The sequence below is a fragment of the Crocuta crocuta genome, unplaced genomic scaffold (genome assembly GCF_008692635.1).
Source record: "Crocuta crocuta isolate KB4526 unplaced genomic scaffold, BGI_CrCroc_1.0 scaffold118, whole genome shotgun sequence".
Taxonomy (NCBI): domain Eukaryota; kingdom Metazoa; phylum Chordata; class Mammalia; order Carnivora; family Hyaenidae; genus Crocuta; species Crocuta crocuta.
In genome coordinates this window covers 16,188,331-16,210,498 of record NW_027551558.1, presented here as the reverse complement: position 1 = coordinate 16,210,498, position 22,168 = coordinate 16,188,331, and the positions used below count along the sequence as shown (strand labels likewise).

At 35.8% G+C, this 22,168-nt stretch overlaps 1 protein-coding gene across 9 annotated transcripts in view; it reads left to right on the top strand.

Moving 5' to 3' along the window:
• NRXN1 (neurexin 1) overlaps positions 1 to 22,168 on the top strand; it is a 1,134,059-nt gene that overhangs the window by 508,309 nt on the left and 603,582 nt on the right. For 5 of the 9 annotated variants that reach the window (XM_077749163.1, XM_077749167.1, XM_077749165.1 and 2 more), the window contains 3 exons: positions 4,932 to 5,315; positions 11,710 to 11,913; positions 14,463 to 14,489. In XM_077749163.1, the coding sequence (XP_077605289.1) occupies positions 4,932 to 5,315; positions 11,710 to 11,913; positions 14,463 to 14,489 (615 nt within the window). The remainder of the gene's footprint in view (positions 1 to 4,931; positions 5,316 to 11,709; positions 11,914 to 14,462; positions 14,490 to 22,168) is intronic. The other 4 variants (XM_077749171.1, XM_077749170.1, XM_077749169.1 and 1 more) reach the window with 1 other exon arrangement.

Below are 22,168 nucleotides of genomic sequence, written 5' to 3'. Positions count from 1 at the left end.
TTTTTTTTAAAAAATTAATGTAAGTTAGTGTGATTTCTATATTAAGATTGTAAAAGTCATGCACAGAAATATATTTGTTTTTTAGCTGAAATTGTATTTTTTTAAGTAAAATAACAAAGCAAGGTGCTTTGGATTGTTAAATATTGAAGCATGAAACACTGATCCAAATAAGTCACCAAATACTATCTACAAATTTTAACAGCTCAAGTATAGCAATGTTTACATAAAATTTAATTTATCAAAAAGTTTAAGTATAATTATAGTGAAAGAAGGTAAAATGTATGAAATAATTAAGCTATTCCAAGAGAACACATGAATAGATGTAATTCCTGGAAAAAGACAGAGGGATAAACCAATAATATACCTAGGTTTTTGTTCCCTTAAAACTTTATTTAAATGTGGTCCTATCTCAGCTTTTGTAAAATTCTCATATTCTATTGATATATACACCTGTAGCAACTACTCATTGTCTCTACTTATCAATAAAAAAGGTTTAAGTATTCATTCAATGTTTTCTTGGTAACCACTCCTTCTGTAACTCAATTATAATTAAATAGGCACTTAGGGGGGCGCCTTGGTGGCTCAGTCGGTTAAGCGTCCGACTTCAGCTCAGGTCGTGATCTCACAGTTCGTGGGTTCCAGCCCTGCATCGGGCTGTGTGCTGACCACTAGCTCAGAGCCTGGAGCCTGCTTCAGATTCTGTGTTTCCCTCTCTCTCTGACCCTCACCTGCTCATGCAGTCTCTATCTCTCTCAAAAATAAATAAAATATTTTAAAAAAAAAGAAATAGGCACTTAGGAACTTTAATATAAAAATTTTACTATGTTCATATGTTATGTTTTAAATTGGTGTAAATAAATTTAGTGATTCTGTGATGAGTCTTTCCCTTAGGTGAAAATGTCCTTTGATTCATATCAATAATAAAATCTTTAAAGATTTTGGGATTCAAATCACTTATCAGAAATATGTGTATCTCAGGACATTTGCACATGTGTAGGCTAAATAGGAGATAAACAGAAATATAATAGAAATAGAAATATGAAAAAATAAAAATGCATGTAAATATCTGAGTTTTACTCAGTAATAACATTTAATTATTATTTAAATACAATTTTTAGGGGCACCTGGATAGCTCAGTCAGTTAAGTGTCCAAGTCTTGGTTTTGGCTCAGGTCATGATATAACGGTTGAGAGATCAAGCTTCTTTGCTGACAGCTCTAAGCCTGCTTGGGATTCTCTCTCCTCTCTCTCTCTGCTCCTTGCCCACTCACCCGCTCACTCTCTCTCTCAAATAAATAAACTTTACAAAAATAATAAATTAATAAATGCAGTTTTTACTTTGTGAACCTTCAGAATATAAACATACTTCTTTCCATTCCCACATAAACTAAGTTCTATTCTCTCCCTTTCTTGCCATCTTTTTAACAATGATATTCTAAAATGTAAGTGCATATGAATCAGCAAAGCCTATAAAGAAAATAGTAGTTGATTTTTAGTCATGGTTGTCTCTATTATGTTTTTACGCAAAATGTTTTAATGAATGATATCTGATATATGCATGTGTTCAATGTAACTTCTTACCTTGGATCCAGAGTTAAAGTTCTAGTTCCTCCTAGATTGTATCTGAGTTAAGGTTAGGATTATATTCCTTTTGTTTTCTCTCTGATTTTGCATTACTTCTTACCGTGAGAACCCCAAAATGGTCTCTCCAGGGGAAAATGAGGCACTATGGGAAAAACATCCTTACCTTTTATGATAGTAACTACTCAATCATTGGTTTTTGAACCCTAGGTTACAGTCTGTTAATCGGTCCTGAATCAATCAATTTGGTGGGTCATGTCTAGCATTTGTATTAATAAAGTTATATAAGAAAAAAAAATCAGAGTGCCTCAGAAGTAATAGAACTAAATGTTTTTCTGTTAAACTTTTGTTTTATCGTATGTGGGGGGTGGTAAGGGGCATGTGAGTGTGTGCCCTGGGCTGTACAAAAACTGTGGATTGATTAGGTGTTGTGATCAGAAAACTCTAGTCTAATCACAGAGTTATAGTGAGTATCATAGGCTGGCCGCAACAAGCACATTTATAAAAACATATTGGAATTTTCGTATAATACTTTGTTCAAAACAGGCACCAACACACCGTAGATAAAAATAGGGAGGCCAAGTCACTGCCTCCCCATGCTCAGACAGTTTCTGGGTGACTGTGTGAAATACCTGTCAGAATGAAGACACCTTCCTTTGTCATTATTCTCTTACTCTGTGTCTCCTAACAATTGTCCCTCAATATCATATATTCATTTCTAAGAAGACTTTTTGAACTAATTAGAAAACAAGAAATGGAACCCACCTCCCTTTTGTCTTAAAAAACAGAAAGGAGGAGGCACCTGGAAAGCTCAATCCATTAAGAGTCTGACTCTGGCTCAGGTCATGACCTTGCAGTTGTGAGTTCTAGCCCGCATTGGGCTCTGTGCTGACAGCTCAGAGCCGGGAGCCTGCTTCAGATTCTGTGTCTCCCTCTCTCTACCCCTCCCCTGCTCACGCTCTCAATCTCTCTCTCTCTCTCTCTCCCCTCTCTCTCTCTCAGAAATAACACTTCTTGCTTAAAAATATATATGATATATATCACACACACACACACACACACACACATATATATATTAATGTCTACCATTCCTTTTGTCATTAATACTCTTGCTCATCATTTTTTAAATTTTTCTAAGGATTTTATTGGACCTGTATGTTTCTAAATGAGTTTTCTAGACACTTGCACAAACACGAACTATAGAAGTGAACACTTTGTCCTTTTCCCTTTTTGCTCCCTCCCTCCGAAATGCCTGCTATCCTCCCCTCTTTGGAAGGCCAAAATAGCAATGCTTTTGAGTGTTTCTCCAGTAGGAGTTTTTCCGTTTCTTCCTTTGGAAGTCTAGAGAGACAAATGCCCTCGTAATGACTTGCCTGCCTGTGCAATGACCGTCAGTGGCTTCTGTGCCCTTCTCTCACACAAAGACAGGTCCCATTACGCTGCCTGTATTGTAGGCAGCCCCTTCTGCTGGGATTTGGAATGCTCCTAAGCACAGTGCAGGGGCCAGCAGCCCTGCATCCTCAGTTACATGCACGTTTTGCATTCATCACAGGCCATATTTTCACATGGGAGTAGAACCTAGGTGTTCTGTGAAACAGTGAAAATGCATCATCCTACCTGTCTTCTACATCTACTAGACTCTCTCTTTCTGTCCTTCCCTCTGGGTTCCCCAGCTTGTCTCCTGGCCTCCCTCGTATGCCTGCCTGCCCCCCAAATCCCTGAGGCTGTGTGTTGGCAGTGAGCATGGCACCAGACATTTCTCCTCCACTTTCTCTCTTAATACTCCACCTCTTCTGTTTATGGTCTAGACCTGAAAAATTAATCTAGGACAATCTGGTTATGTGGAGTGGGGTGTCCTTTTCAGACATCATGTTTTCATTTTTACAGAGATCTTTCTGGAGATAAAATATTGATGGAATATTGGGTAATTTGGTGGTACATGGTGGAAATTTTAATCAAAACTGCCTTCTGACTTTCATTTTTTCTTTCTTTAATGGGTTCCGCATTTCTTTTCTGCAATTCTCAGTTAATTATGTGCTAATGTCTACCTTTTCTTCCGATGCTTAGAACCAGGGTTCCTGTATATTTGTGAACTAATAGAATTATTTTCCTCTTACATTTGGAGGAATTAAAAGTTTTGTTTGTTTTTTTTTTAAATGAACAGCAGGTTTGACTTGGTTCTTGTGATGAATCATGATACACATTTATGTAGTGCTTACTATAAACCAGATACTTTACTAATATTATTTTATTTAACACTTACAACAACCATAAGAGGTATGCTATATTACTATGCCCACATATGGATGAGTAAACCAAGACATTAGAGCTTATCGGGGCACCTGGGTGGCTCGGTCAGTTAAGCGTCTGACTTCAGCTCAGGTCATGATCTCCCGGTTCATGGGTTCGATCCCCGCGTCGGGCTCTGTGCTGACAGCTGGCTCAGAGCCTGGAACCTGTTTCAGATTCTGTGTCTCCCTCTCTCTCTGACCCTCCCCTGCTCCCGCTGTCTTTCTCTCTCTCTTAGAAATAAATAAAACATTAAAAATTTTTTAAAAAGACATTAGAGCTTATCAATAGATTGATACAGCTGAGAGTGATGAAGTCAAGTTTGTTTTTTTTTTCTTCAAGTTTATTTATTTATTTTGAGAGAGACAGAGACAGCATGAGCAGGGAATGGGCAGAGAAAAAGGGTAAGGAAGATAATCTGAAACGGGCTTAAACTCATGAACCATGAGATCATGACCTGAGCTGAAACCAAGAGTTGGATGCTTAACCGACTAAGCTAAAGTCAAGTTTTGACACAGATGATCTGTCATACTGTTCTGTTAAATAAAAGTAATCAAGTCCATTAAAGGTGAGGCCATACAACCTTTTTATTTTTTCAGTTTGCAGGTGCATATCAGCTTTGAAAATGAGCATTAACCAACATGATTCTGACTTTATTCCTGAGTAATGTAGAATGTCAACTTCATCTGTCTCCTTCTTTCTTTCTTGACTAAACTATTGGAGAGGGATATAGAATGCCAATTCATCTTTCTTTCCTTCTTTTTCTTAGTCTTCCTTTTTTTCTTTACTCAGCTGTTAAAGGCTGACAAACATTCTTTGTAGGCTATTCACTTTGGTTTCCACTCCTAAATCCAAATGGAATCATTTTAATTATGGTCTGCCTTATTTCTAGAGATTTCTCTTCATTCCACTGGGAAGTATAAGGCACACCAGGAATAGAAACAAAAATGAGAAATGCATTTCCTCAAGGAGTGTTCCCTTAGGCAGGTGAAAGAGAGAAAGGGTGATTTTTAGAACGTTACACTCTGTAAAGACCTGTGTATTCTCTTTTCTCTGTCACAGGTACCATTTCTGTCAACACACTGCGCACGCCCTATACTGCTCCTGGCGAGAGCGAAATTCTGGACCTGGATGATGAGTTGTACCTGGGGGGCTTGCCGGAAAATAAGGCTGGCCTCGTCTTCCCCACCGAGGTGTGGACTGCTCTGCTCAACTATGGCTACGTGGGCTGCATTAGAGATTTGTTCATTGACGGCCAGAGCAAAGATATCCGGCAAATGGCTGAAATTCAAAGTACTGCTGGAGTGAAGCCCTCCTGCTCAAGGGAAACAGCAAAACCGTGCCTTAGCAACCCCTGCAAAAACAATGGCATGTGCAGGGATGGGTGGAACAGATATGTCTGTGATTGTTCCGGAACAGGCTATCTTGGCAGGTCCTGCGAGAGAGGTAGGATTCTAAAAACCAAGCAGCTGACTCCCCTGAGATGAAAAGTGTATTAAATGTTGACCCCAAACCTTAAGCTGACCATGGAAATGTAATGTATGCTCTGCCGAGGTAAACTGCAAGCCTAGCAGCCACATCTGACATATTACTGGCGAGTCCTAAATGATTTTCAGAGGGCCTGATTCTGGGAAGAAGCAGCTTTTTCAGTGTGTTGCAGGAATAAGTATCTGGGTCTTTCATATCCTCTAGAGTATGGACCTAAGATATAGAATTGAGAACAACTGCTGTCTCTTTTGCCCAGTTTTTAAGTTCAGGAAACCAGAAAGTAAAGAAGGCATGAATTAGAGAAATTTATGGCATTCAGTGCTAACATCTATGCCAAAAACAAAAACAAAAATAGCATTTGAAGCAAACTAAGTGGTAAGTTGCAACTTCCCTGACAGTATCACGTGACACTTCTATTAGCCCAGCTCATTTCACTTCAGTCCATTTACTGAGCTTGAAATTGAGAAAGTAAGGTGACTTTCAATCGTCTAATTTACACCAGCATTTTCAGAAGTGCGCCCTGATTTCAAAGACACATACCTTTGCTGAGGACCTAAGTGATCACAGATTTATTTACCTATGTGATATCAACACTTAGTGTGTCTGTTGAACTTCTGAACAGCTGCCACTGTTTCATCTCTGGTAGGAAGCAAAACCACATTTTTTTTTTCTTTCCCTCTCCCATTAGAAGGAGAAGAATAGGGATTAAAGGAAGAACGAAGCATGGTAGCTACCACCGTTTGCAGAGGAAGGGGGGAATAGCAGAAAAAAGAACGTCCTCCCATCGACCTAAGAGTTTCAGATAAATGCTTTAGTCATTTTACCCATTGGGAATCATGTTTAATACGGGACAAAAAAATCAATCTGGAAAACCACTGATGAGTCACTCCATTGTCCTCTCATGTTCCAAATAGCATTGCTTGTATTAGACATTTAGTCTGAAATACCTGGCATGTGCTTTTTACACCATGCATATTTAGTCTTCCTTTTCCCCTTTAGTCCTCAAATGGTTTAATTTGTTTAAGCTGATACTTCCTAGAGAGAAAAAATAGTGGCTTTCTACAATCCAAAGGTGAACAATGTGACTTCTAACATTAATCAATATAAACGTTACAATAATTTAACGATCTAACAATGATCTTAAATTACCTACCAGAGTACTATCACTGTTCTGTACTATACGGTTAAATAGGCCAATAGATTGATAAGTATTCATTCTTTCTATTAGACCTAAATGCAGTTCCTGTAAGTTGTCATTAGAGGTTAGCTGTTTCTGTGTAGTTTCGCTTGTAAGGTGTATATTATCTGTGAATTCCCTCTTCTCATTTCCCCTTCTAATTTCAGTTTATTTGTTTCTATAGCTTGGTCTTTAGAAGTTGCCTAAAGGGGCAACAACCACCAAAAAAAGCGACAAAGCTCGTAAGATCTATTACAAGTTAGACATAATGTGAGATTAGCAGAGCTGTATGATTTAAGCGCTTGTTTTCCTTTTAATCACTCACAGAACTGCCAGTGACTCTGAGGTCTCCTGCTTAAGTGCAGCTAGAGAAGAGTAGAACTGAGCTGTCACATAGATTACGAAAGTCTTCCGTTAAATGTGCATGGTGTACCACCCTGTGGCAATATCTCGCTACTACATATGGCAGGAATAAAAATAGAAATTGTCAAGCTTCCTGAGCCAGAATGAGGGAAAGGGGATATTTATATTTTGCAATAATTAGAAGAAGGGGTGGCAAGCATATGTAGATTTGCAAATGAGAATTTAATAGCAAGCTTCATCACTGGGATGCGGCATACAGTTTTATCTGACAGGTCGCTACAAATTTCTGCGCATTTCTTTGTCTCCAGGTTGGTTGTCTGTTGAGGAGAAAATGGTCATTTTTGTAGGATGTTTGTTTCTGGACTACCCGGTGTATTGTTAGAAGTCTTTGTTTTTCAAAATTAATTTTCTTGCTCACATTATGGTATCTCCTGAGCACACTGGTGATGTGGGAAGCTTGTCGTGCTTAATACCACAGAATCTGGCTGCTCTCCAGTTCCCAGCTATGCCCTACTTCAGTCAACACAAGATCATGCCCAGCCCTTGGGGTTTCCAGTTCAAAAGAAAGAGCTTTGACTGTGGTTCTTCTCCAGATACACCCGATCATCTAAGGCTGTTAATCACACAAGAGTTGACTGACAACTTTCAAAATTAAAAAATAATAATAATAATAAAGGTCCTAATGAAGTCTCTATCTTACTCTTGGTGAGCAATAATTAATAACTTATAAAGATGATTATTCAAAGTAATTAAAAAGTGTGTTCAAGTCCTTGGACCATGCAGCATGGGGAATGATATTGCAATCACATTACAATAGGAAACTTTCATTCCACATTAAGTAAGCAATTTATAAAAAAAGAACAGAGTATTTGCTGACTTAGACAACGGTTAAAATAGTATTTTGTTTTAAGTGTATTGATCCCATAAGGAGGAGTAATATAAAAATAGGTTTCAATTGGACATAAATTAAATTCATCATCTTCCCTCCCACTTTATTTTGAATAAAGCTGAGAATTTGTGGAGACTAGGCCGAATAGAAAGTATTCTTGGTTATGTGTACATATTATAATCAGAGGTCTGCTTTATACTTGTTTGTTAAAACTCTGACAGATGGAGGGACAGATGTCAGAGCAATATAATTTGGCTCCTTGTCTGATTTTCATCGTTGCACACAATATGTGACTGCCTTTCGGCAAAACCGAGCACAGGTGTACACTTTAGACGTCAAGGAGGAATAATACAGATAAGCAGATTTATCAAACTTAACGACAAAGGGGAAGGAGATGCAGGAGACAAAGTTGAAACTTTCTTCTCCCCCTGTGGGAAGTATATTGGAATTAGCCTTTTAAAGTACTCTTTGGTGTTCTAAGTGGTAAAATGATTTAACTAATGAGAAAGGGTACTGCCAAACACTATAACCTTCAAATGTCAGAATGCTGTTTACCATTTATTTGGCAACTCTAGACTCCAACCTTGTGCATTTTCCACTTCTTGTCTAATTAAACATTAACTCTAATTATGAGAGCTCATTTAGGTGTTCATCTGTCATTTATCAACAAGTTATTTTCACATTGAGAATTATTTAAACTGTACTCAAGTTTTATTACTTTACTATGTTATTTCATCCCTGCAGGGTTTTTTTGGAGAATGTTACAGGCTAATGATCCTGATTATTTTTCTACTTCAGATTGTATTTCATACTATATTTACGATCCATTGTCAGGCGTCTATATTTCTAGTTTTTAATCAAATGAAGCTGCGTTTTATAGATTATAAATCATTCTTGAAATGTGATTATTGAATAAGAGAGACTAGCTTTACACACAAAATAAATAGAAGAGAAAAACTCACAACATTTTCATTCTTTTATCAGTATGATACCAAAGTAAATGAGAAATTCATAGTGGATTTTAATTGTTTATTCAGGTATTTGTTGCTCTATAGATATGGACAATATTTAGCTATAGTTTAGGTAAGTAAATAGTAAAGATCAAATTTCTTTTATGATTATGCAAGAAACACTTTTTTCTCCAGAGTTCACCACAACTTTACACTGCTGTTTCAGTTATTTTTTTTAGTAAACTACTACTAGCTTTTTTTAATGAAGTTTCTTATCTAATAATAAAAATATATGTTACAATTTAGAAACTCTATATTTTAAAAGGATCATGTTTAATTTTCTCAAAGTCGGGTCAGTGCCTATCCACAGAACTCATATTTTGATAAATGGACCTGTTCCCTAGTCTGTCTTCTGTAGCACAATTATGTCCTTCGGAGTATAATTCAGCCAATATTTTGTTCACATACATTATCAAAATAAGATTCCACTTACAGTAGGCAGAGTAGATACTTAATTTCTTTGGTATTCTTAACTTCTGGAGAGAATTTGTATAAGCTTGACATACAAATTGAAATAAGCACTTTCATATATATTCAGTATCAATAAGTACTTTAATTAATTAATTAATTAGTAAGGCTCCCCTGTGTGCCTGGCCCTTTTCTGGGCACTCAGCTGCTGTTAGAACAATGTATAGGACACCTAACCTCTTCCCTCATGACACTTATGTTTTAAAGGGTGAAACAGATAACAATATACAAACAAATAAGAAATAGCAATTGTTGAAAAAAATGGGTTAGTAGATATAGAATAACTGGAGTGGGAATCAGTGGACTGTAGAGCAGACCTCTTGAAGTCACATTTGACTGGAGAGCCAAATGCCAAAAGGAACCAGCATATAAAGATTTGGGGCTATGCCTTCTAAGACAGAGGGATTCACAAGTACAAGTCCTTGAATGAGAGAGGTGTGGCTGGAGTTCACTAAACAAGTAGCACAAATGCTAAAAGCTGATGCCATTAAGAAGGTCTGGGGCCAGATCACAGAGAACATTCTAGGTAGAAAAGGAGGACAGCTTTTGTTCTAACTGCAGTGGGAAGCTAATGGTAGGAGGTGGGGGGACATAGTTTAAGCAATGTAGGGATATAATCTGATGTATTTCTTTAAAAGTTTAGCTTGGCTGCTGGGCATAGGAAGAAAAAGTAGAAATAAGGAAACCCCTGAGGGAGCTATTATAGTTGTTCTAGGTGGGAGATGGGAGCAGAGTCAGATGTACTTTAATGGTAAGATAAGTGATCAATTCAGGAAATGGTTTGGAATTAGAGCCTACACATCCTGCAGACTTGCACATAGATTGGACTTGGCAGAGAGATTAAGAGATAAATCAGAACAGCTGAGTTCTGAGCAATGGGATCATGCCATTTACGGAGATAAAGGACATTAGTGAAGCATCTCAGTGAATCAGTTCATTTGGAGGGTTGCTTATAGTATTCAGACTGGAAATGTTAAGTGAGCAATGGATGAAGGAGCTCAGGATGGAAGTCAGGGCTGGTAATAAATATTAAGGGGAATTGGCCAAGATCTCTGAAGTGAAGGGGTAGATGGAAGAGAAGAGCACCAAGGAGGGAGACCTGGAAACTTCCATACATTACCAGTTCTGATTGTGCATTCAGTCTCAGGACGACAACAACTAATGACTAGAGTCCATCAGAGGCAATATTTGACTCTTTCGACTTTTTGAAAGGCAAACTTGGAAAACCACAGCCCTAGAATATTCTCTTAATTAACAAACACACTGGATCAGTAAAGCTAATTGTTGTGCCCCATAAATGGGCAAGATAATGAGAATTTCCTAGTTCATTTTAATTCCACGGAACTTTTCTTTCAAAAACAGTATTCTGAGGTATCAGAACCAATGAGAAGCAGAATTACTCATACTTGTTTTACAATGTTCCACCACCATATGGTATTTAACATGAAAGAATACTGACCATTTCTTAAAGCAGTGAATTTGTGATCGACAGTTTCTGCTGTGCTCTTCTTTATGTGTTTAATACAGTAGTAAGCACCTTCTGTCTTAGAGGAATCCACCTTGCTTTGGTAGCACATACCCTCACAAGCTCTGTGGACCCACCCCCCCCATGCTTACTCAATATCACCAAAGTACATTGTTATTGACTTTTTGTGGCAGCGTAACATTTCCAGAACATCAGGATAGTGCTTACAGATGATGTTTTCAGTTACCCCTTACCTGTAAAGAAACCTTAAAATGAATTTTAAGTTTGTGTCTTTGTGAAAATTAATTACCTTGTTAAACATAGTGACTCAGAAGAAGCATCCCGTTGTTCTTCTATTTTTTCTTCTCTTTCTGAACATCACATTTAGTAAAAGGTTGACCTTATTTCTATATTTAAGTTATTTCTTTTTCTTTCTTTTTTTTTTTTTAGAATCATGGACTTTTAGGGTGGAAGAAGGCCTTAAAGACCATCTACTAGCATCTTCTCATTTTGTTGATGAAAGATTTGGAGCTAAGGCAAATTACACAGAGCAAGTCAGTGGCCTAGCCATATACAAACATGCATTAAATAATTGCCAGTGCCTCAAACCAGTATTACACTGTAGCTACACACAAAAGAATGTGATCCCTGCCATTTTGAAAGGAAACACATACGTACACATTGATAACCCCAAATGACTCCTGCTGGAGATAGAAAGTGCTATGGAAACAAAAAGGGAAGTGCAGCCATCCCTGTGTCTGTACGCTAGCAGATTCTTCACAGTTGTCTTTACTGTGATTTCTCTTTGTGGCTTAAAAAAAAAAAAAAAAAAAAAAAACTCATCTCTGAAGATGAGTTGGGTTTGATGGATTTCTAGTGTTGTGTTCTATCTGGAAGCCATTATGGGTCACGCTTTTCCTTTTCAAAGTGTAAAGGCATGAAACTGACCAAGAACTTTTATATGCATTTCCCTTCTGTAGAGGCAACGGTTCTGAGCTACGATGGGAGTATGTTTATGAAAATCCAGCTCCCAGTGGTGATGCACACAGAGGCTGAGGATGTGTCCTTACGGTTCCGATCGCAGCGTGCATACGGCATTCTCATGGCAACCACTTCTAGAGATTCAGCAGACACCCTCCGCCTGGAGCTGGACGCAGGGCGTGTGAAACTGACGGTCAACCTAGGTAACAACTTGCCTTCCCCCATAAAACTAATACTGTTCACTTTTTGTTCAGTTTTGCCTGCAAACATTTATCAAGTAGCCTGTTTTGCCATGGAAAGTTAAAACACTTTAATGATCTCATTTTCATCATTTAAATTAATTTCGGTTTTGGGGGCATCTTTTTATTGTTTTCATTTTGTTCAACATACTTTACCATTTTGTGATTTTTACCACTGAGGTTCTTAAAAGGGAAGCCATATGTAGCAATGAGGTTAATTGAAAATATAAATCATTAGGTTTGAAGAAGCCTCAATTTCCATTGTAATGTCTACGGACAGTGTGATTTGCTATAGACAATACCCTTTCAGATAAATAAAAATCCATCTACTTTTACTTAGATAACATATGTACAAAATATCAGATTTCTACTTTGTGATCAACACTTGCATCTACACCACTCTCTGGGCTTCTCCTTTGAATAGTGACCTTGGTGGTACCCCATCTTTTCTGTTTGGAAATACTGTGTGGTGATACTTTGCTATCAAAGAGCAATCCACAACCCTTCAATGCCCAAAGTCTGCGGCCCGTAGCAAACAGCCATGAGAACACGAAAAACACAGGCTCTTCTACAGAGAAATAATGCTTTCCTGCTTAATTGTAGCATTAGGAAAGAATCACTACAGTAAAACCTCAAAAAGCGGTATGAAATATGGGGGACTACTAGACTGAATGAAGAAAGAGTCTGAATTGTAGACTTAAAAAATGTACACAGCTTTGTTTTCAATTACATTCAAAAACACAAATTAATAGCTAGAAAGGCTTATTAAGGAAAGGTTTTACTAGGCTGATTTTAACGGGTGGATAAGAATGATCCATAATTAGGATGTTGTTTCATGCAAGTTGTGCCATGAGCATACAGTGAAATACTGGAAATCAGTTTTCTTCCTGAACTTGGTTGTTTACAACTTGTTTGCTTAATTTTTCCCAGTCAATCTCTGTTCTTACTAAATGAATAATTATAAATATTCTGCCCAATAAGTTTCATTATTATCATTAACTCCAAAAGGAGTATAAATTAATGAGGTTTTACTGTAATTCCTAGAAGTGCTAAACATGCACAATAATAAATAAATGGAGAAGGAAAAATAAAAATTGAAACCTAGATATACAAAGAGAGTAGTAAAATGTGATGAGCGTAAGGCATTTGTGGAAACCCTACCTACATTTTCAAATTGTGCTGGGCAGAATGGTAGCTCATAAAATATAAAATTATTTCAGTCATAGCTTATTACATTCAATTACATTCAATTAATATTAGTTAAATTAAGTTAAATTAAAAGGGTGTTTTTTAAAGATCACTGAAGAACACACTGCACTCTCATTTACTGTTCTGTTCGAGTTCCCTCTAGTGGCAATGATAGGTCACTACAGCAAATCAAAAGAAACCGCCTAACTGCAGAAAGGGGCTGCTGACCAAAGTGGAAACATTCATGGGAGTTTTCCAACAGCAAAGCATTCTGTGGAAAGAGTTGTGTAGGTGCTGGTCCTTGGCTGTTTGCAACCACTTTTCTGATGCGGTTGACGACACATGACAAACTCAGCTATATGGAAACAGAATCTAGGTTTTTTGTTTTTCATGTTTCCCCAAAGGCATTAAAGACTACAACAAAAACCAGCAAATATTTATCTATACATAAAATAAACATTAAACATCCCACGCAGTTCTTTAAAGATAACCCTTGTAATTACAGTCTGTGTTATTCAGATCAGACATTCTGCTCTTAGAGAATCTGCTTTTGTATAAGAAGCAAGTATAAGAAAAGGAAAACCAATAGTTATGTCAACCCTGACACTTATTACATAAAGATAACATTGTTAGCTACTAAGAGAAGCATAGGCTTGTGTGCTCTGGAGAATGACACTAGTCCTTAGCCCCTAGAGGGTTCTAAAGGAAAACACAGTTGTTTCTTTCCTCCTTCAATTAATACAAGGCATGGAATCCAACCAGCATCAGGCTGTTTACCTTTTTTTGCCTAGGAAAACAACAACAACAACACATTAGGGTGAGGTGAGAATAATTCAACTTCCTCTCCATTTTGACCACAATTCTCAAGAGTTCTGTTGGCCTTTGTGGGATATTACTCTTTTAAAGTCCAAGATGTCTGGGCCTAGCTGAGATTGCACTGCACCCCATTGTGACGGAGCACTTTTTAATTATGCTGAAAACAAGTTATGTTCTTTCACAGATGGGGAGAAAGTCGCAGCCAGCCTAAGCCAAGCATCTTTGACAGTTAACAACTCTTTATTTCACTTAGATTTGTCACCATGTAGCTTTGTTTGAATTGGCCATTTTTTTGAAAAACAAACAAAAAAAAAACCTATTGTTGTTTCCAATGTGATGTTTTATAACAATGAATCTGGGTTCTAGAAGTATGTAAAGAATAAATGATACGGAGTGGCCATATTTGCATGTGTCTGTCCCCGGAAGGGTGGACTGTGATTTTATTGGATGTCTGCAGCTATTACCTTGAAGGATAAATTTTCATTTTTCATCTATTCTTCCCCATCTAGATTGTATCAGGATTAACTGTAATTCCAGTAAGTGCCTATTCAAAATTTTTAAAATGTTATTCCTCCATTATGATGTAAGCTAGTCCAGAAAAAATGAGAGCAAGAGAAAGACACTTATAAAACTCATGAATTCACTTTTGAAGTATACCAGTCCATCATCTGGGTTGTAAAAATTCATTTTGAAATCTGTCCAGCTGAAGAGATTCCTATTGTAATTCCTACCTCTAAGTGGGCACAGAAGTGACAGTATCATGTAACAGAAGGTGGACGTACCTCTATAGGACTTTGAATAAGGCAAGTGGTTTATATTTTGCCTGATCTCGGATACCAGTAGCTCTCTTCATGACCAAATTAAGAAAGAAAAAAATACTGTGGGTCATGTTTCCTTCATTTTCTGTTTTTACCTCTTAACTCAAAATATAGGGAAAAAATGGAATTCCTTTTGAGAGCTACTATTAATCCCTTCTAAATTCAACCAAAGCTTTACTTGGAAAAATGGATATTTCAAAGTCCTATGTATAAATATATACCTGTAAAAAAATTACTTGTCTAAGAGTTTTCTTGTTTATTAAGAGTATTTACATGATGAATTTTTACATCCTTATCACATATCTGCAAAAATAATCAAAACCCTTCAAATCTGTGATATGCATGCCAACTGATGAGTCAGAAAAGATGCATGGACTGAGTTTTAGTTGAATATGGACCAGAAAACCTGAAAGGATATAAGGACTGTGATTTTATTTTGAGTTGTAGCATTACCTTAAGAGTAAATTTATTTTATTTCTTTACGTAAATGTTTAGGTTTTCTCCTTTCCTGGTTTTGCTGACCACATTAAGGAATCTCCTCCAGTGATACCAAAGTATTTAGGTATTTCAATAAAATGGCCCTAACAAGATTCTAATCGCTCACCGTTGTAGTCAGTAAAAACATTTCCTATATCTTTGGAAAATGCTGAGTGTTAGTTAATGAAGTCTACTCCCCAAACCATTGACTGTGTTTGTAAACAGCAATGTCATCTTCCGAGAAACAAAATGGTGGTCTTAAACTTATAAAATGAGCTTTAGCTAATGAAATACACATTACTTTGAACACCATGGTTTTTACAACTCAGATTTGTCTTCAAATATTTTAATACTCATTTTAAAATAACACAAACGTGGATCTTTCCTATCACAGCAGTAAAAAGGTAACTGAATCATGACTTATGAAAAATTAACTTGATAAACTATCATACAAGCCATGAACTATCAGCTCAAACAAAACAGTTCCTGAAACAATCTCTCAAAGCTCTCACACAAATGGGATTTTCCAAGTGTGTGACATAAACCCCAGCCCAGGCTTCCTGGGAAGGAGCACAGGTTTTGTGACTCAACACCACACGGTCCAGTCTGCTTTCAGCTCTTAGGCACTGATGCAGACAAAGTTGCAATCACAAAATATTTTTCTAAAGCCAGAATTGTGCCTCAATGGAGTTATAGATGTTCTTGATACTTGCTAAGTCTCAGAAAATAATGTGAGGAAAGTATTCTTTCTAGACTCCTGTTTTATGTACTCTCGTTTATTTATATTAACCATACAATAAAGCATGAATTTTTAAACTTACAAAATGAAACTCTGTGAACTCTATTATTTGGAATTCTAGTATGGAAGTTAACCAAATCAAATGTAATTCCGTGTTTTCTAGCTATACCAATTGGTTTTGTTTTGAAAAATATAGCTGTAGTCTAGTCACCCTTATTAGACGCTTCTCTTCATTTGGCTTGTATTGTGAGATTGTAATAGTAAGCTTAGTCTTTTTTGTTTCCTCTGGATATTCCACAGAATAATACCTTTGAGGACAAAGGTTTTTGCTGGTTAGTGAATTTTTTTCCTTTTTAAGGAGTATGCATTGCATGTTAATTACTTGAATGAAATGAATGGTTGTGAGCTTTCACTGCACACCTCGGACAGGACTGTAAATGCCTTAACTTGACAGCAGTCACTGGAAGGAACATTTCTTGAGCAGGTAACATTTTCATTTTCTTTTGCCTTTGTTTTATTTGGGGAATAGTGGGCAGACGTGGCAAGAACCCCAAGTTCCATCAAGAATTCATGATATTACTCAACTTTAGGAGAGAGGGGAATTTGCATATCAAATAATGCAAATCTAACAGTGATTAAATAAGGAGAGATTTCTACCTGGAGTGCATTTCCTACCCAATAAAAACATAAATTAAAATATCTGTGTCTCAGTATAACTTGTATTTTGAGATTCTGATTTATTACATTTATCCCCTAAGGGCTCTAAGTTTGTCTGAAACCTAGATGAATGTACACTTATGGAATCACAGCCATCTGCCACCACCGTCTCTAAAAATTACATCATACTTAGAATATTAACTGTATATGAAATTAATGTGACATATCTCGAGTGATACCTTTAAGAAAAATTCCACAACAAATATACAAACTATAGCACAAAAGATTATCTTACATTGAGGATTAATATTAAACTCAAAATTATTAATGTTGGATGGAAACCTTTTAAAACTTCTCTACACTTACTCAGAATTGCTCTGCTGTTTCTTTTGGTCACTCCATCCTTCTTCATCCCTGCCCCCCAGTTTAGAGCAGATGTTGCTTGATAAGAAAAAGAAAACATATGGTATCAGACTATCCAATCTTTGCCATTGAAGAGGAAGTAGTAGGGAGGAGGAAAGAAGAGGTAGCTGCATGTATTCAGAGCTGTGGGACTATAAGAGATGGCAGATGAGTTTCTTTTTCAGCCATTTCTCAGTCAGTAGTTTAGATGCAGCAATAGAATCTTTTTCAGTGCACAGGCCAGGGTACAGCCTTTTTGTTCAGGCTCCTTGGGGAAAGAGCAGCTTTGAATTCCAGAGACCACCTCTGTTGGATTCTTTGTTTCCACCATTTTCCTCCTCATAGGAAAAGCTGTCAAGAATCTTTAAATGGGAAGAGAGCCTGTTTTCATTTAAAAATCAAAAGCTTATTTTCATGTGTGGAGAGGGTACTTTAAAAAAAAAAAAGAACTGTTTCATCAATAGTGGTCATATCAGTGTCAAAATATATGCTTTGATCTTTCAGATTACAAATGAAATGTCTGCCCACAATCCCAAACCACTCCTAGGTCTCTGACATCCATTAGCTTATATCATTGCTACAATATATTTGTCGTGTGCAACTTGGAATTAAATTAAAGTCAGTTTGTGCAGATTCACGGTCTGGAAGGTGAGCACAGAAGTGTATTATCTACCACTCTCCATTCTCAGACACCCCGGATAGGAATAAAGGAAGAGTCAAATTACTGTTGCCTTCTCAATCAAGTGCATTATGGAGAGCAACAGTCTTCCAAAATAAATTAATTGTGTATGGAAGTTGCTTAAGGAACTGCCATCTTTTTATCCGTATCATTTCCTCTCTGGACAGTACTTCAAAAAGGTAGACCAGAAAGGACTCTAACGTCACATTCTTCTAAAGCATGAAGGGGAAAAAAAAAATATTTGAATTAATGAAAAAATCAAGTTCTAGACTGTTTTACAAAAAATAATTTTTATAGAAAAATACACTAGCACAAACTAATTCGTTAAGGAATTATTACCAAGAAAATCCAAATCAGACTGAATAGTACTTTTCTGACTGATACATGAATTATTTGCATGAAAAGGTGTGTTTGATAGTCTCTTCCTTAGTTTCATATTAATGGAATTAATATGTCTTCTTTTAAAAGTATAAAGATTGTTAAGGAAATTTTCTGATCCTTAAGAAATTATTTAAAATGCATCATTAGTAGGATCCATACAGACCATCATTCTTATTATATATTCCTTTTGTCTGCCAAAGTACATAGCCTAAAATCTTTGTTAACTCTGAGATAGAGTTACCAAGACAATCTCAATCTTAAAGCTGGTGTCCAATAATTTCCTATAATATTTCCAAACTCCTTAGGCTATGTGTTTCTGTATTTTTTTTTCTGAAAATTGGCCTTTGTAGTGATAAACTTCATCTTTAAATGGTTCCAAATTTTACTCTTTTTCTCTTCTTTTAGTAACCTTAAAAATTGTTAGTGCTGTAATCTCTAAAAGTTGAAATATATTGAAAATTTGAAAACAAAACTTGTTCCTACCAACTTCTCGTCATGTAAGAAAGTAACTATGTAGTAGATGCAGGTAGACTCTTGTGCTTTTGTTTTTGTTGGTTTTTCTTTCTTTCTTTTATTTATGTTTTGTTTGTTTACTTGCTTTTATCTTTTCAAATCAATGATATAATGACAGAATGCCCTTCTTGCCCACCAGAAGGCATAGGACCACCTCTGCATTCATATAAAACATTGATCTAAGTATAAACTCATGATCTCTGATGTTTGTTTTGCTTTGCATTAGTTTGGTTTCTTTGTGCCCTGTATATATGTCTCTTCTCCTGCCCACCTGATCTTTCTTCTGACCGAGATTTACTCTTCTTCTCCACTACCAATATTGTTTTCTCCTGTTTTGTTACTTCTTGGTTTTTTTACAAACATAAAAATTCTCTGGGTTGAAAAAAATATTTCAGTAGGAAAGTTCTCCAACTTTTTGTCTTCTCACAGAAAATGGTTTATCTAATGCAAAGACAGCAAAATTGCAGATGACATTAATGCGGACAAAGTGTCATAGGTTAAAGTTTAATTTGTTTTATTTGCAGTTCAGTGTCTAAAGTATTCCAAGGGAAAGAGGATGAGAGGCTGAATATTTAACCTCACTTTGCACTCGGATAGAGTGAAGAAACACTCCGAATAGTGTTATTGGAAAATGTACTGTGATGGATGTCTGGAGTGGATAATAAGATCTTTGTATTATCATTTTATTACCAGAATGAAAAGATCAACTGGATATTAGTTATCACCCATTTTTTTATGTAGCAAAAATGGAAAGCAATAAAAGAATGCAAAATGTCAGCCAGTGGCACTAAAGCCATATTAGATTGCTTTGATCAGGCTGCTGTTTGGCAAGCTACTTAAAAAGATATGAGGGCATTTCTGGGGGCTGGCTCTTGTTAACACAAAGTAAGTGTTCAGTTCAGAGCAGCTGCCTGGTGCCTAAAGAGCAGATAACTGCGAAAGGGAATCACGTACCTCAGTCCCCACACAATAGTCGCCTGATTGGTAGACCTGTGTGAGTCATTGCTTTTCATCACTCTGCTGTTCATCTGCCCAGGACAGGAGCTGCTCAAGGAATAAAGTGAGATGACTATATAAATACAGAACTGAAGAGTTTTTTTGGTTTTGTTTTGTTTTTATTATGGTTTTTTAGTTATTGTCATTTTTGGGTATTCTTTTAAACTGAAAGTAGATATGAAGGAAAGGAAAAAAAAAAAGACAATTTATATATGATTGCTTTTCACAAAAATCTGGAATTAGAGTTCTGTTTAAAAAACGAATAGCTAAAACAAGCAAAGGGGATTAGCACATAATATTGAGTCTTTAGAAAAATATCAGAATTGGAATGAAATGTAAATTTAAAGGTACGGCCATTTGGATTATCCACATTTTACATTTATGAGAATTATAAAGAAGAGTGCAGGTTTTCCTTGCACATTTAAATGGCTACACAGACCGGGCAAATCTTAGTGTGACGACCTGGTAAGTAGAAGACTTGGGTCCATTTTTTGTGAATAATTAATCTGTTCATTGCTTTTACACAAATACAAAATGCTGCAGTATTTTAAATGTGTGCAGGTTAAGAAATCCTCTTGAAATCAGGCTCAATTATTAATTGATTGACTGCAGCATTTTCTTATTGCTGTTGGGAAAGGCTGTGCTCAAAGTGACACAAAATTCCAGATTAGCGTGGACTGAATTCATCAAATTCTCTTTCATGGTTTAAAGTTGGCATTATCACAATGGCCTAGGTAGATATTCTCAGAAAGGCCTAGAAAGTTTCAGAAGAAACATTTGAACTTGATATTCCCTTGATTTCTGCAAAAAAGAATTTTTTACATAAAATTAAATATCACCAAATGACCACAGCCTGTCTTTCAGATGTTTTTGTTGTGTTATTAGAAAGAGTCGGTTTCTAAACATCCACCACTTAGTTTTAAGTGTCTGTTTTCTTTTCCATTTATTTCTTTTGATAAGGATGTAACATTTCCATATTTATCATTGACCAAGAAAATCAAGGATAGAAATTTGAATCTGACATTTCTTATCATTAATAAGACTTTTTTTTTTTTTTGCGGTTAGTTTATCTCATTGTGAGATGCATGATTAAAATTTAATTCATTTTAAAGAAAACAATAATAATTTTCTGTATTTGGAGGATTTTCTCTTTTTACTTATATGCCCTGATTTAGGTTTGTAGAGAGCTAGCTCCTAAAATATCAAAAAGACTAAATAGAACTCAGTGACTTCTATTTAAGACAGTCTGCAGTTTTTCGGACAGCCTTAATGTTCAAGGATCATCTAAAGCACCATGACTCCACACTCATTTTACTAGTATGCACAAATATAGACTAGAAAATTTTGTACAATTTTGTATTCCTAATTTTATTCAAAAGAAAGCCACTAACAACTTATACCTTATCAATTGCTTACCTATCAGAAAATATAAAAATAAATGTTATGATCAGTGATTTCAGTCCCTCATATAGTCCTTAGAGAGAAGTTAGGTATCTGCCACCTGCTCAAATAGATGCATAATTTAAAAAATGAGGATTTTGTCTACTTAACTATGGGTCAGATAGGATTAATATGAGCATTCCAGCTCAGCTTCCATTTATAGGAGTATACATATATTCTTAAATACCATGGCTTATGATGCAGAATATTATTATTTTTAAATCTTAGAAAACTTTGATGGTTTAAAAACTTTTAGTTTTGAAAAATAGGTGCTTTGTTATTTGTTTAATTTATATATATTTTATTATCTTATGGAACTGGCAGTGTTTTCTGGGAAAATAGCTTGGCTATATGAAAATGTTTGCATAATTTAAAAATGCTGATTGTTTTTTAAAATTGAGACAAATTGCAAAAATAAAATGTAAAAAAGATTTCATAGCCTAAGTTTCAAAGAAATGGTAGAGTTCACATTCAGTAAGTTGGTTTCCCTAAAGATTATGGTACACTATATAAATACTCATCAAAACATAAAATATAAAATATAGTTATTTGCGTTGATGTCTATACACTCAATAATTTGCTTCTAAACTAGAATTTTAGAATATTTTAACAGCAAAACTCATGAATTTATACAAATACACTAAGAAGTTATATTTATTCAGATAGCTTGTAGGCTGAATTACATTACTATATACAAAAATAATTGTTAAGCCAAATGGAAAGTTTCATTAGAAAAAGGTGTTTTTTTTTTCTATTCCATTTAAGGCAATATACTTTAAAAAAATTGAAAAAAGTTAAAAGCTATTTTTAAAAACAATTGAGTATAATTGGCACCCAATGTTACATTAGTTTCAGTTGTACAACATAGTGATGCAACTAGTTTGTACATTATGCTATGTTCACCACAAGTACCGTCTGTCACCATACAAGGCTATTTATTACAACCTCATTGACTACATTTTTTATGCTATGCCTTTTATTCCTATAACTTACTCATTCCAAACTGGAAATCTGTTTCTCTCACTTCCCTTTACCATTTTATCCATCCTCCACCTCCAGCTTCTATTTTTTTTTTTTTTTTTTTTTTTTTTTTCTTTCTTCCTCCCATTTTCG